Source organism: Prunus avium, chromosome 8 (genome assembly GCF_965620075.1).
Source record: "Prunus avium chromosome 8, drPruAviu1.hap1.1, whole genome shotgun sequence".
Classification (NCBI taxonomy): Eukaryota; Viridiplantae; Streptophyta; class Magnoliopsida; order Rosales; family Rosaceae; genus Prunus; species Prunus avium.
The window spans coordinates 5,121,631-5,137,204 of NC_142291.1; the positions used below are offsets into that span (position 1 = coordinate 5,121,631).

Below are 15,574 nucleotides of genomic sequence, written 5' to 3' on the forward strand. Positions count from 1 at the left end.
TCACCTCAGCAAAGATTAATATTACGGGCATTAACTTTCAAAAGGAGTCCATTTTTGGCGTCTTCCTTTTTTGTGTGTTTTTATGTTGAAGTTGCAGATACAATAAGCATGTAAGGCTTTTTATTAGAGTGGTGATTTCCCCGCTCCAATTTTGTCCACTTACACTCTATTTTATAACTGAAAAAGGAGTGTAAGTGGTCAAAATGGGAGTGGGAAAATCATTACCCTTTTATTATCTTCCTATTCTTGATGAAACAAAGAAAATTTAATTTTGCTGTCGACAATGGAGAGATGGCTTGATTTGGGACCCAAATTGAAGTCCTAGGCGTTTCTAATCAAAACATCCAAGGATATGGACTATTAACCTATTTCATTATAGTAATATAATTAATTTTTTTTTGTAGTTTCTGTTTACAAGCCTAAAAATACAAATATAAGAGTAAAAAATTTACACATTGCGTTGTAGTTTCTATTTTATAAACCTTAAAATACCGATATTTATTAGTAAATGTTATATTCTATAATTCTAAAAATGCCAATATAAAAGTAATATAAAAATACACAATGCGTTGCAGTTTCTATTTTTTAAACCTAAAAAAATATCAATGCAAGAGCAATATAAAAATACAAACTGAGTTGCAATTTATATTCTATAAACCTAAAACATAGCAATATAAGAGTAACATAAAACTACAAATTGCGTTGCAGTTTCTATTAAATAAGCCTAAAAATACAAATATCATAATAATATAAAAATACAAAAGGCGTTGCAGTTTTTATTTTATGAATCTAAAAGTTACCAATATTAGAATAACGTAAAATAGAAGCTGGTTTGTAGCTTCTATTCATTGTATACTTTGTATTGCACATCATTAGTTTTATATATGCATATATATATATGTAAGAAAAGACTACAAACAAATACATTTTAAATGACATTTGAGCAAAGGAGGAGACTAGTAGAAGAAGAAGAAAAACAAAACCAGAGAAGGGAAGCGTGAGCTACAAAGAGATAAAGTTGCAAAGGAACCACTGACAGAGGAAAAAATTAAAATAAAAGGTACAAAATGAAAACCTAACCAACAAACTTGAATAATGAAAAATAAAATATTTAGAAAACGGAAGGGAGAGAATGGGAACACAAGGCCCAATATTTTTTACGCCTAGGGAAGATGGAATGGTTGGCCATGTGGGAAGAGAAATAAACTTAGGAATTGAAACTTTTATCAAGAATTGAATTCCATCTGTGAAGAATTCATGTGTTTACTTAATTCCTTGTAAGTAGAGCCCACAAAAAATTAGAAATTGAATTCCTGATTTTGGAGAAATTCTTAAGTGGGAGGTGATATTCTAATTTCTAAATAACTAACCCATTAGGAATTTATCGTTTTACTCATTATATCCTCACATAATTTTTAAAATTTCAAATTTGCCATCTATTTTAACCCAACAATGAGAACATTTTAGTAATTAGTACAACTCACACCCCAATTTTATATGATTTAGTAAACAACTTCAATATGAATTCGGAATCTAACTCTCCCGAATCCATATGGTTTAGTAAACAATTTCAATAGGAATTCGGACATCTAATTTTTCTCAATCCAACTCCTTCTCAATTTAATTCATCATCAATTCAATTCCTCCAAATCCAATTATAGATCAGTAAACATGCCATTAGAGTGACTTTAAATAAATTTATAAAATATAGAAATAATGACATTATGTGTAATTTTGAGATTTTTATATTATATTATTATAAAATTAGATGCTATATTTAAGTCATTGATGTTATTTAAATTAGGTGAAATTGAGTTACCATCTACCACAATAATAAACTTTCTATTGAGTGTAAACCAAAGCTCCTTTGTCTGGCTTATTTTGGCCCAGAGGGAAAGAAATATCAGAAATGGGCCGAACGACCTTCATGTCTTCCATTTGAAGCCCATAGCCCCAAGTCTTGTAACGTTTTCTTTCATTGGCATTGACAGCACAATTTCCCACAAATCCGCAATCCCCGATCTTATTCGTCACGTTTTCACTTCTTCTGTATAGCCTTGTTCCAACTTCCAACAATGCCTTCCTGAATCTGATGCTGAAGCTCTGTAATTACCATAATCACCATCATCATCCAAAATCAGAGAATGAAGCTTGTCTTTTCCATCCTATTCCTCTCTGTCAGTTTTTCTACTTTTCTTCCTCTTGCCATTGCCAGAGGCGGCCTTAATAACTCTAATCCTCCAGGTTGCTCATCTCTTCGTCTGTCTAAGTGTCTTACATATATATATTATACATGTTCTTGTATGTATGTATGTCTGTACGAGCATGTGCGTGCTTTTTTCTCTCTGGGTTTTTCTTTGGAAGTTGAGAAACTAAAGTCTGAACTCAAACTAAGGCTACAGCTTAGATTCTGTGTTTTGGAATTTTTTGCATTGATTTACCAGGAACCAAACGGTAGTTAATCTACATATTATGATCAGATTAGATTATCATGCCAATTGTTTTCATAAATTTTACAGTTTTTGGTGAATTAGAGCTACGAATAAGTAAATAACCTTTAGCTATACGCTTTAAAGTTTAGCTAATTGTAAGTTGTATGTTGATAGGCCTCGAATATGGTCCTGGCACTGGTTCCGGAAGGCACTTGTTTGAGGATGACGAATCTGAGACACGGTAATTTTTTTTTTTTTTACTAAAGTTGAATTTTAGTAGCTACAGATGAATTATGTGATGTGTTTTCTGAAAATGTGAATTTTTTTTTTGTCAGTGTGGATGTAGCTCAAGGCTACATGACCAATACTGAGCTGGAACGGGCCATTAAGGCATTCGGCCAAAGATGCAGTAACATTTCTAGGGTGTACAGGTGATTACTTGGACGTGTGCTCTTTTCTTGAACATGTACTGGATTAAAGTTTTACCACCTGTCGGTATATACAAATTAATAATTGATATTTCTGAGTAGTAGTTTAGTTGGATAATGCTGAATTTGAATTTAGTATTTGTGCTGCTGTTTAGGCATCTTATGATGATTATGCTTACTTATTCTTTTTATTCTCTCATTGAGGGATTTTTCGATTGGATTATCAGTATCGGGGAGAGTGTGAATGGGGTTCCTCTGGTAATTATTTAACTGGAGTTCCATTTTTGTTTTTGGTTGTCTTATTTTCATTTGTTAAAATAATCTCTTGACTCACATCTTATAAAGTGGGTGTTGTTTGATTTGTTATTGCTTGTAGTGGGTAATAGAAATTTCTGATAAGCCTGGGGAGGAAGAGCCTGAACCTGCATTTAAGGTGAATGATCTGTTATTTACAAAAACTTAAACAAAATATTTGTTTTTTAATATTAATTTTATTGAGATTATGTCTAAGCTGTTATTTGGTGAAAAATTCTAAACCTCCTATCCTAAATTTCTAATGTGTCCTATATACAATCAATCTTTTGAACATGGCAGGATTTCTGATTGAAAATGCATTGGTCTCACCACCTTCCTCTCCAAAAATGATAATGTAGAAATTGTATTTGCTTAAGGTAGGAAAAAAAAAAAAAAAAAAATTCACAAAGCAGGAAACTGCTTTGGTTCTGTCAGGATTAGCAAAAATTTGTTCTTGCAGCTGGTTGGAACTATATTTAACCATAGAGCTGTGTAATGAGATGTAGACACCAGTATCTGGAATCTTTCGACAACTATAACTGTCAATAGTGGTCAGCAACTTAAGTAATAGGAAGTTTGCCATTGGTAGCATATCACTGGAAGTTAAAAATGAGTTAGTGTATCATGTCTCTAGCTTATTGGACCTTTAGATGTAGAAAAGGTTAGATACCTATTCACCACCAAATTTAGTTGATTCTGGTATTACAGAATGTCCATCTATCTCTTTTTAAAAAGTTTTACTCATTTCACTAGTTCAAGTTATATTAGCTGCCCCTGAGCAGAGACTTCCTGCGTTTTATAGCTGTTTGGAAGGCAGTTCCAGTCATAATCCTTTTCTTACCCTTTTCTTTTCTGGTGAAGGAATAAAGGAAATAGTGATGAGCCATTTAGAGCCACAAGAAACTTATGATGAATATGAGATGCTGTAATATGACAATGATAATGCCAAAAATTCACAACTTTATATTCCGCTGCTGTTCAACTGGAGAAATTTTTTTGCCCTCTTCTTCTTCCTTACGGTTCATTGTTTCTGAAATCTATGCGATACTAATTAATTATTAGTATATTGGACTCTTGATTAGCCCATTCTCCATCGACCATATTTGTGCTTTTATTTCTTTCAACTCTTGCATCCTGACCTTTATTAGTATGCTGTTAATTGTTTTGGATGATTTTCCCACAATTATGTGATCACTTTTTATTTTTCCCAAAATAATTTGTGATGTTCAATATGAAGTTGGTATTAGCTATTATCCAATAATCTCCTTTCCCCACCAAGAGTGTGGAGCATTTGCAAACTGAAATCATGAATCTCACTTTTTGTATACAAATTTATGGTCCAACTGGTTTTCAGTTTTTGAATGTTTGCATACAGTGACCTTGTTGTATCTTTGTATTTGGTGCACTACTTGAAAGCCCTTTCCTATATACCTCTTCACTCCCCAGAATGAAACTCACTTGTTCTGTTTTCCTGAATCCATTAATACTACTTTGAGCATTTGTTCATGAATTGCTGGGTGTTGCAGTACATTGGAAATGTGCATGGAGATGAACCTGTAGGTCGTGAGCTTCTAATGCTACTAGCAAATTGGATATGTGACAACTATTTGAAAGATCCCTTGGTATTTTTCTTTCCTTTTAAGTTGACTTGATCCTTAAATGTTTTCCTTTTTTCCTCCCTTTAAATGATTTTGGTCTATTTTGTAGAACTTGGCATGTCTTGAGATATCTGAACTGTATATCAAAATATTTCTAAACTACTCCTGGTGGTTTCTATGTTCTTCTTTTCGTGGATGTTTGTGCTCGTGAATTTTTTACACTTCAATTGTGATTAGGGGTTTTTAGTGGACTATAGGAAATGAAAACAGGAATGATCCCCAGAAATGTGTTTTGGAACTCATAACATTGGAGTTTTATTTGTTAACCCCTAGACCCATCATTTAATTATTGGGTTATTGAAGTTCTACAATCCTTTTTCGTTTTCTTTTCTATTTACTTTATTTAAAGACACTCCTCAAAGTTCTCACTTAGTGTGCTCAAGAACTTCTGAACCCTTGTTTTCTCAAAGTTGTCACAATAAATAGTTGATTTTTTTCCCTGTATGTATATATATATATTAATGAATGCATGTTTTCCGTAATACAAAAGAAAAATAATAGTCCAGCCAAATAAGATTACATCGTAATAGGGTAGAAGAAAGAAATCCTTGCATCCATCTCTTCCTCTGACCATCTGTATTAACTTTGAATCTTTTATCCTGCCTAACATAAACTTGTGCTTTGGTTTGATAAAACTAATGTAATTTCTGATAACTTGTGCTTTGTATCTTTTAAAGTTAGCACTTCTCTTTTCATATGACAAGTTGTATTAGTTCTGCATGGTTGTATTATTTACCACATTTAACCTTCTCACAAATGTCTATTGGTCACTACAGGCAACATCGATTGTTGACGGTGTGCATCTTCATATACTGCCGTCTATGAATCCCGATGGGTTTTTATTAAGGAGGCGTGGTAATGCAAATAATATTGATCTTAATCGAGATTTTCCAGACCAGGTATATTTTTGGTGACATGATCCAATTGAACCATCATCGATAGGAAGAGTCAATGACTTGTGGCCCAAAAGAAAATCAATGGCAAATAAAATATAGTTAGACCCAGTAACCATGTGCTAAAGGCCTTTTGTTTTCCCAACCCATGTGACTTTTCTTTTTAATTCGTTAGCTTTGTCAACTAATTAGCCTAATTAGCCTTGACTTCAAAGAACAGTAGACTGAGCAGACTAATAGACTTCGAATTCTGATGAAAGCTTCGGGCTAGGCTTTGTAACTTACAACTAATTAAATGCGGCACATGAACAATATATATAACCCTTACTAACCAAGAGGGGTTAGTGGAATTGGTCAGGCCCATGGTTTGCTCCCATTTGGTCTGGGGTTCGAAACCCCCATAGATACCTGCCTAGCTATTTGCTATTGTTTCCTGCCTCCGAAAGATTGAAGGGTTCGGCAAGGGGCCCCAATTTCAAATCTGATCTGCAAAGTGGATTGGGGGCGATTTCTGGTTAGAAAAAAAAAATATTATAAAATTTATTTAAAGCTGTTCCTTACAAAAGAAATAGGATTGATATAGATCAAATTTAGAATATGTATTTTTATTATGAAAGTATAGGTCATTTGCGTAAATTGTTTTGACTATATACTTAGCATGCATACAATATTTTATGCAATTTAGACGCCTAATTTATGCATTATGGGTTTTTATAACATTTCTTAAAGCTTCATTCAAAATCTTCATGTTTAAAAAGCAAAATTTTGTCAAATTTTATTTTTCACCGATATTTCTGTAAATTTGAACTACTGACGTATCTACTGATATCAATATTGTAACAAAGATTGAAATCTTAATTGTTAAGAGAAATACTCAAATTTGGTAATAAATATACACCATATGAATTTGATGAATATCTCGGTCAAATAAATGCTTGGAGAATTGGTTGTAATTTTATTAAATTCTACTTAATTTAGTTGAAAAGGTTTCAAACCTCGTGATCAAAATTCAGTGTAGATCCCAAAATTCAACACGCTATGTAATGGGATATCTGAGCATCATTAGTTTGGTATTTGTTTAAATTATAGTTTTACTTATCATTAATAAATTACATTGGTCACTTTTTAACAAGAGACATTGACATGAATTACAGTTCTTTCCGTTTAATGATTATGTGAATGGGCGACAACCTGAAACAAGAGCAATAATGAAGTGGTTGAGAGAGATACAATTTACTGCATCTGCCAGCTTGCATGGGGTAATACATCTTCTCATATTTCCTGCTATGATCATTACTTTCAGTGTAGTGCATAAACATACCCATGCCACTTGATATCATACCTTTACTTAGGTTGTTTTAGCAATCAATGTGAACTTGCAGAAAGAATCATTTAGAATTCTTTGCTATAACGGAGATCTGCATGTTGGAAAGATACTTTTTGTTTTTGTCAAACTTATGGACAAGTCTCTTCTGAGATAAGGAAATGCATTTGCATATACGATACAAGCTACAACATATAGTCTTTACCAAGCTAAAAGTAACTGCATTAGTGCATGCTACCCATGAGGTCCTTGTTTCAAATTTGGTTACTAAAAAGACTTCTAGGAAAGAAGGATGTTCAATCGTTCTGTAAGATTACATTATATAATGTAGCTCCTTAGCTTTCATCCACGTCCAATTTATTTATTTATTGAGTTTATTTTCTTCACTCATTCAAATAGATCCATCCAAAACATGCATACTGTTGATAGGGTTTAATTCCAACATTCTATTCTCTGTCTTAGGTAATGAATTCTTTGATCAAGAGGTGAATAAATTAGTCGTTACTAATTATATTGTTACTCACAGGGTGCACTTGTTGCAAATTATCCATGGGATGGCACTCAGGATAAAAGGTACTAATTTTACATTCATAACAATTCTCCGTTGCACCCTGCTGATTGATGACTTGATAGTGCACCCTTACTTTCTTGATTTCCTCTTGTATATTTCCCGTTCTTTTGTCTTTATAAGCTGGAAATCCTGTCTTCTCCGTGGAAAATAACCTGCCAACCTTTAGCTCTCTTGGAACATCTTTGACAGGAAAAGAGAAGAAAGAAAAAAGGATTTGTTTGTCGAACATCTGTGTATTGACTAGTTATTAGTGCTAAACTTGTGATGTGGGTTTCTCATTGTAACGTGTGTTTGAAGTATGCCTTTCTATTAGGCTTGTTTTTGCTGTATTTTGGCCTCAGTGTTGGTTTTGATCATAATTCAATTTGCATATGATGCCAAAGATACTCACCACACTCAAGTCCTTAAAACTGAATGGTTTTGTGTTTTTAGGGCCCATTCGTTAATATTTTGGAACCTTGTTTCTGTTTTTTTAGATAAAAAACAACCACAAAATGCGTTCAGCCAGTAGCTTCTGAAAACACGGAGAATGGAATTGTGGAAATATTTTTAAATTTGTGCTTTGAGTTAGAAAACAACAAAATTTTCTTTTCATCAATTACAAGGTAAAATTGAAAACACGCAAAACGGGGAAAATCAAAGGCTTTGAAGAAGAAAAACATGGGACCCCTGGTGCCTTCTTTCTATGTGGGTATTCAGTTTCTTTTTTTTAGTTTCCACTATTTGTCTCTCTAAATGATTTTCTTTACATTTCACTCTAAAAACCTATCTTCTTCATTTTTCGGTGGGATAAAAATTGCTCTTCATTGTTAATTTATTGGGTCAACCCAACCCGAATGAGAAGTAGAGGATCAGTGAAACAGCAGGCTGCTCCACTTTGTCCATTTGCTGAGGCAGGGGCTCGTCCAACCAAGAAAAATTTATACCATTAAAATTATAATGTTACTGATGATACTTGATCTGAGTAATTATTTTTGTGGAAGAATATGTCTGACAAGTTTAACAAGCCTAATGGAAATATGTTATTATTTGACTTATGATAATATTTAAACAAAATAGTTTAAACACATATTCACTGTTTTGTCCTTTTTCACACCTTAGCACCAGACACATTTTCACTGTTTTTGTTCTCAGAAACTGTTTTCAAATTAAGCCAGACGCATTCTCGGATCTTGAAACTACAAATTTGTTTTCTCATTTTCATTTTGTGAAAATGTCTCACAGAAATGGATGTCAATAGTAGGTCTTAGAGCGTCACTATTTGAAGATTGCCGATTACATCTAATATAATTTATGAATTTTCAAATGATGCCTAACAATATTTGTATGTTATAATAGCACTATCCCAGAATACATGCTGAAGCTTCTTTTCATTTTATAGTTTTTCTTCTGCACATGTTCGTCTTTTGATCCAAATTAATTTGCAGGAAAAATTACTTTGCATGTCCCGATGACGAAACATTTCGGTTCTTGGCAAGTGTCTATAGTGGCTCTCACCATAACATGTCCTTGAGCAAGGAATTTGAAGGAGGGATTACAAATGGAGCTTCCTGGTATGACAGCTTGAAACATTACGACTTACCATAGATATATTTTCTTTTCTTTTGATGTTCATCAATTGTTTCTTAAGACACCTGTTGCAGGTATCCTATATATGGAGGCATGCAAGACTGGAACTACATACATGCGGGCTGTTTCGAATTGACATTAGAGATTAGTGACAACAAATGGCCTATTGCTAATGAGGTCAGGCATCAGCTTGTGTGATTTTTTGCAACCTTGATATATAATACCATCTTCTTTAGGCATTTTAGCATGATTTAAGAGACTGTTACACCGTTTGTGTAGCCCATAGGTCTAATGGGTCTTAGCGGGGCGGGGGCAGAATTTTGAATGGTGCTGTCAGTTCCCTTTTAAATACTGAAACGATAGGTTTCCTTTGTGGTAGAAGTGGAAATTAAGTATTAACAAAATCTTTTGACCTTGTTCATGCTACATTTACAATGGAATGGAAATCTGTAAGTATTCATTTAGCCAGAAAGGCTCTTCCTTCAAACTTTATCTCAGATCACTTGAATGGGAACCCTTTCTTTTTATGTATTGGCCTTTTATCCTTCAGGTTCAAAATTGTAGGCACGAAATGTCATGACGTAGTCACTTCAAACTGATAACATTGTGTCTTACATTAATGGAGATCCAACAATCTTGTCAGTGTGGCTTTACATTGTCAGAGAGTTAATGGACTTACATCACTCCCTTCAAAACAGGAGGGGCTCTAATTTCAAGGTCCAAATTCTCATCACATTGAAGGTTTTTAGGTGGGGATTCCTGCCTTCCAAGTATACACTATTGTGTGTTTAAAGAGAAGCTTCACTCAACACTATTTTATTTTAAAAGGAAACAAATTTTATTGCAATAGACAACAAAATACAGAGATGATCAAGGTGGCCACAAAAAAACAGAAACAAAGAAAGAGTAACTAGACTGAACAAAACCCTAAGCTACTAGGAAAAGAACCCCAGTAGCGCACACACAACCTGTAGCTAGGAAATGGCTGCATTCCAATCCAGCCAAATAACCCTAAAGGACATATCTCTAAAGACTGATGAAGTCGAGGTCCATAGTGAAGAACATAGTCTTACTTTCTTCCATAATTCCTCTGTTTTGCAACCTGCTTGGTCCTCAAAATTAATCTGTTTTGTTCTAACCAAACCACCCAAAGAACAGCCAATACACTACAACCCCGTAAAACATTGGCTTTCTTCCCATTCCCGGGAATTCTGTGCTTCTTGGAGAAGAAAGACTTTTCAGTGTCTCCTTTCTAAGCTTCTTAGGAAAAATACTCTACTGGAGTGTATCTGTGTGCATGTTAGGCTGCAAATTGATTGTTGTGCCCTTTCTTTTATTGGTTTAACAACTTCGGGTAATTGGTATCCTAACGTGGCTTATAATTGTCTTTCTAATCCTCGATTGAAGTCTTGATATTATTCTAATATCATGTTATGTTTCTTTTTTGATGTTGGTGTAGTTATTGACTATACGCCAGGAGGAATGTAGGTTAATCCTCATGTTCCTTGTTTCTTATTAGCTTCAGCTTTTTAGACAGTAGGTTTTATTGTGTCCTGGCTTGTTTTACATTCTCCAGTTGATTTGTTATATAGGAATATGTTAGTTTTATATCCATTTAGTTAGGAAGTCTCATGGACCTTTGTTTCCATCCTGTCCTATGTTGGAGGCAGGTCTTGAGTCTTTAATTGGCACCAGTGATTTTTGCCTTTCACATAGACAATTAGTTCCCCTTCTTTTGAACTTGCTATCATTTTTCTGTTTGATGTGCTGTCCTTAATGCATGTATCATGTGCAGCTTCTCACTCTTTGGGAATACAACAAAATGAGCATGCTTAATCTTGTTGCAAGCCTAATCAAGGTATATTATGGTTGGCTATTAACATGTTCTTACATGGTCCTCAACTGGAACTAAATTTAATTTCGTTTAGCTTGCAATCTGTGGATTATGTTCATGGTGCTTCACACATTGTCTTAATCACAAGTGTGCTCCATTTTCTCTAAAGTATTTTCCTAAATAATTTACCCTGGTGAAACATTTGAGAATAATAGTGAAAATTCTCATGAAGCCATTTCGGATTTGTCGAAGTTGAATTTTAAATGGGTGCGATATTGTTTAACTACACTCAACTTGTACTCTTCAGACAGGAGTACATGGAAGAATCTTTTCATCAGATGGTGGGAGGCCGTTGCCAGGCTTTATTGTAATCAAGGGAATAAATTACACGGTATGCTCACAAACATTCATTTATTCTTCAAATTTAAGTATACCTTTTTCCTATTGTGATTGCACAATAAGGGCTCATTTTGAGATGGTTCAAAACCCATACTTGGCTCGGTGGCCTAAAGTTCTGTTGGGCTATTACAATTATATTGGAGTTCCAGAATAATGTGAGATAAATCTCATGTAGAAACATGTGCTGGGCTATTATAGTGAAGTTCAATAATAGTCCAATCCCAAATTGCACCAAACACAGGATGTAATTCAGTCCAATCTAAATCCCGTCCAATAAAATTAAAATATGAAGTGATCGAGAAACATTTAAGCAGTGAAGCATTTCAAGTTACAATGATTTAGGTAGAAGCATTGAAGCTTATTTTGGACCCTACTATAGTTCTAAAATATATAAATAGTTAGACAGATGATGCTAATCTACTTAGGGCATTGATTCCCAAGTTCTGATGTACCAAAACTCTAATGATCTAACATATAAAAAAGCGTAAATTGGAGCATTAGTCCCTAAACTTGGACTCTAGCTTCAATTTGGTCGTCAACTATAATTCTTTGATCCATTAGTCCTTGAAAATTTTAAAATAGATACCAATAGTCGTAGACGTTTACTTCATTAGGATTTCTGTTAGTTTATTGATGTGGCAAGCATGTGTGATCCATAAGACTATATTCACGGGTGAAGACGGTGAGGAAATTCCACTAATAACCAAAAGGAGAATTACAAAAGAGTGTTTAACTCTCACAAATCAAAATCCCAATACACCCAAAGCACTCTCTCACAAAAGAGTAACGAAAAAAATCCTAAACCAAATAAGAGAAAATCGTCCAAACTCTTCATGGTTTGCTATCCCACTCTCAACATACAACCACAGAGAAGCCTATGTGCCTATTATATACTACTCATGACTTAGCCAAATGGGATCAGAAACCAAAAAGGAATCCTTGTCGGACAAGAAATGAAAAACAAAGCCACAAAGAGTAAATAATAATCTTAATGTGCAATTGGGACCAAAAAGGCGAAGTAGTTGGCTTCAAGTTTAAGCCACTTAACGACAAATTTCCACCTTGGCTTACATTTTACTCGAGCCTTCAAAGTGGAAACGTCCTTCCTTCATCTTCTCCAAATCCCTTACGCGCAACACACAAGTTGCAAATATCAATCAAGTCCAAGCAATGCTTGAACTTGCAAACAGGAACTGGCTTGATCAAAACAAAAATGATTTTGATGAAGAAACTGAAAATCTTCTATATCACCAACAAAACCAAGCATATCCTGACAAAGCTGAATAAAGGCACCAAGCACTTGAATCTCAAGCTCCACCTGCACACAAACACCATGGTCTAAACTTGCACCAACCGTCCAAAAGACAACCAAATAACAGGAACTAAAAAATTTAGCCCAAAAGTCCATAGACAAACCGAAGTTAGAAAGCATACAAAGTGTCTTCTCCAAGAGGGTTCTGCATACATGTTCTGCAATGTCATGTGGTGTCTCCATAATAGTGTGGTGTCTCACTATTCCAACTTCACAAAACCTCTTATATTGGCGTTCACTAAATACACCCCTAACAAAAAACCATACTGACGGAGAACAAATTGATGCAACAATATGAATTGTGTTGCCCACATCCAAATTTGTCAAATAGACAACAAATTGATAGTTGCATGCTTATATGCAGTGCCAATGCCTCCTTTGACTTGTTATACCTTTTGATTAAATCAGAGTTTATTACACCTTTTTGGTCAGTCTGTTGAACTTTTTGACATTACATGATAAACTTAAGTGGACTACATGTAAACCAATGACCCATGTATTTTGACTGACAGGTTCAAGCTAGCAGAGGAATTGCGGATTACCATCGCTTGCTTGCCTCTGGTGGCAGATACGAAGGTATTTACATATTACATGGTTTGTTCATACTGAGCTTGCTGCTTTAAAAAAGAACAAGAGGAAATATGATTACAACGTAAGATGTAAAGCTACTAGTGTCATTTTATGGACCACACTTATTTAGTTGTACAGCTGATACAATTTTCACATGTGCCATCTGGTAATCGTTATTTGGTGGGCAAAAAATTAATATTTGTCATGGCATTCAACATCAAATATTTTCTCCTTCCAAAGAATGCCTAGCGATTTTAGTGAATTGCTTGTGCCTCATTATTGGGGTATGAAATGAGAGGATGTGGTGTGGATGTTTTTACCTTGAATCTGTAATTTCTTTTTTCTGGGTGTAATTGCGGCTACAGCTCTCTTTGGTAAGAGAACTTATTTTCTTACAAAGAAGGGGGATCATAGAAGGAATTTTCTGCGCTAATAAGTAAAGGCCAAGAGCTATTTGACCAATTGACACATGAGGACTATAAGTACTTTTGGAAACAAGTTTTTATGGATGTATGCGTGTAATTGTAATTCTATTATGGTTGCCCATCTTAAGATGGCTATTTGATGCCCGATTTTTCTTTTGGTTTTACTGGCTGCATGCAGTCACAGCTACTGCCCCTGGGTACAAATCAAAGACAACAGGTATCTGGTTGGACAAAGCAGGCACAAATGTAGATTTTGTTCTCGACCCTAATGTCAATCGCAGAGGAATTCCACTTCGAAGCGCATGTGAATGCAGATGGGGCACTAGGAGTGTCATTTGGGATACCCATTTGGAAGTATACTTGCTTTTGATTGTTATTGTAGGATTCCTTTTGTTTTTATGCAAGAGGAGGACATACAGCCGATTAAAACAGAGGCAGTTGGCAGGACCAAAAAGGCCAGTTGTGGTTTGAGGATTGATTTTCTACTTGTATGGATGCCCTTTATTTTTGGGAGTCAGAAGGAAGCTTCATTCATTAAGAAGAAAGAAACCGGACGATCATAAAAAGACTAACAAAGAAAAGCATACCTTTGCAAACTCAACGCAGCAAATTTGCAACTTTGCAACGGCAGTTCTTAAAGCACCTCATTTTTGTACATAAGCATGAGGCAAGGTCCAGCTTCTATTACTTGTGTAGATGATAGTTGTGTATTATTTGGATGTATTTTCCATTAGGAAGACTAGAAACTCTCATTGTACTTATTGTATCTCAAGGTTCTTGGTTATTATCCATACATATCCTGTTAGCAATATTTGACCTTTACATGGAGGTCTTGCTCATGATCTTGGAATAATTTTGTGTTTTTTTTTGGGGTTTTTGTTTTCTATTGTGGACTGACATGATCTTGGATCTTATTTTTTGTTTAATAAGATGCCCTGTTTTGTAAATGTTATTTCTCAAATTTGTTGCACATTTTTAGAGAGGTTGCACCAACATATGTTCTTAGACTTTGTATTTTCCTTTTATCTAGTTCACATTGGATTTTGATGAAGTTGAGTGGAGTTGGATCCCTCGTAAGAAGAATCAAGCAGCTCATGTAGCAGCGTTGATAGGAGTTGGGACGGTGTATAGGGAGACCTGGGCTGCACAGCCACCACCATCCCCTGTTCGTGTGCTGGTTTCAGATGACTTCCCAGCCCACCAAATTTTTAGTCTCTCATGTAGTCGTGAAAGTTTATGCACTATGCTGTCTTTCGGCTAGTGTCTCTTTCTTCGCTCTTTTCTGTATGGGCGTTGGCTGCCCTTTTGGTCTCTTTGTTGGCCTTTAATGAAGTATTTTCAGAGCAAAAAAATGAGTGATCTCTCTAAGTGATTCATTTCATATGCTGTACTGAAATAATTAGTGTATTCTATATATGAAACACAATTTACATGGCCATGTGTATCACTAGACTGATGGAAAATCACATAAAAATCTCAGTATGTAAAATTAGATACTAAATATAATGATTCGCACTCTATAATATCTGATTGATGCATAAGATTGTAGAACTTCGAATTGATATTGAACACCATCATGTAATTTTAGATTCAAACTTACGCTTTCTTCAAACACTGGGAAAAGAAATACCACTATACTAAAAAGTTAATTATTTTGAACATGGGGATACAATGAAGCACTAGTAGCGCTCCCGTATTTTCAAAATATTCATGTGTACATGCATAGGCCTACTCGAAAAGAGTGGATAATTGGCGTATAGTAAACAGGGGATCAAATCATTTGCATAGTCTTGAGGCTGAGCCTGTACCTAACTTTCCAAGATTAATTGGTAGAGCTACTACCTCTTCGCGCATAAACATTTGCT

The 15,574-nt window shown here is 34.8% G+C and overlaps 1 protein-coding gene and 1 pseudogene across 1 annotated transcript; both read left to right on the forward strand.

The window, feature by feature from the left end:
- The window catches only part of LOC148291193 (uncharacterized), a 104,410-nt pseudogene that overhangs the window by 14,339 nt on the left and 74,497 nt on the right, over positions 1–15,574 (forward strand).
- On the forward strand, positions 1,990–14,656 carry SOL1 (carboxypeptidase D). The gene is made up of 15 exons (XM_021962528.2): positions 1,990–2,244; positions 2,607–2,673; positions 2,768–2,863; positions 3,088–3,118; positions 3,237–3,293; positions 4,681–4,776; positions 5,589–5,711; positions 6,860–6,964; positions 7,556–7,602; positions 9,028–9,153; positions 9,244–9,346; positions 10,965–11,027; positions 11,311–11,394; positions 13,227–13,290; positions 13,888–14,656. The coding sequence occupies exons 1-15, from the start codon at positions 2,145–2,147 to the stop codon at positions 14,178–14,180; spliced, it is 1,455 nt and encodes a 484-aa protein (XP_021818220.1). The 5' UTR covers positions 1,990–2,144; the 3' UTR covers positions 14,181–14,656.

Bases quoted from the DNA above. Each gene is read 5' to 3' on its own strand.
- SOL1 (XM_021962528.2), top strand. From the start codon at position 2,145: ATGAAGCTTGTCTTTTCCATCCTATTCCTCTCTGTCAGTTTTTCTACT. The intron at 9,154-9,243 runs GTATGACAGCTT...CACCTGTTGCAG, and splicing joins ATTACAAATGGAGCTTCCTG to GTATCCTATATATGGAGGCA. The intron at 11,395-13,226 runs GTATGCTCACAA...TTTGACTGACAG, and splicing joins TCAAGGGAATAAATTACACG to GTTCAAGCTAGCAGAGGAAT.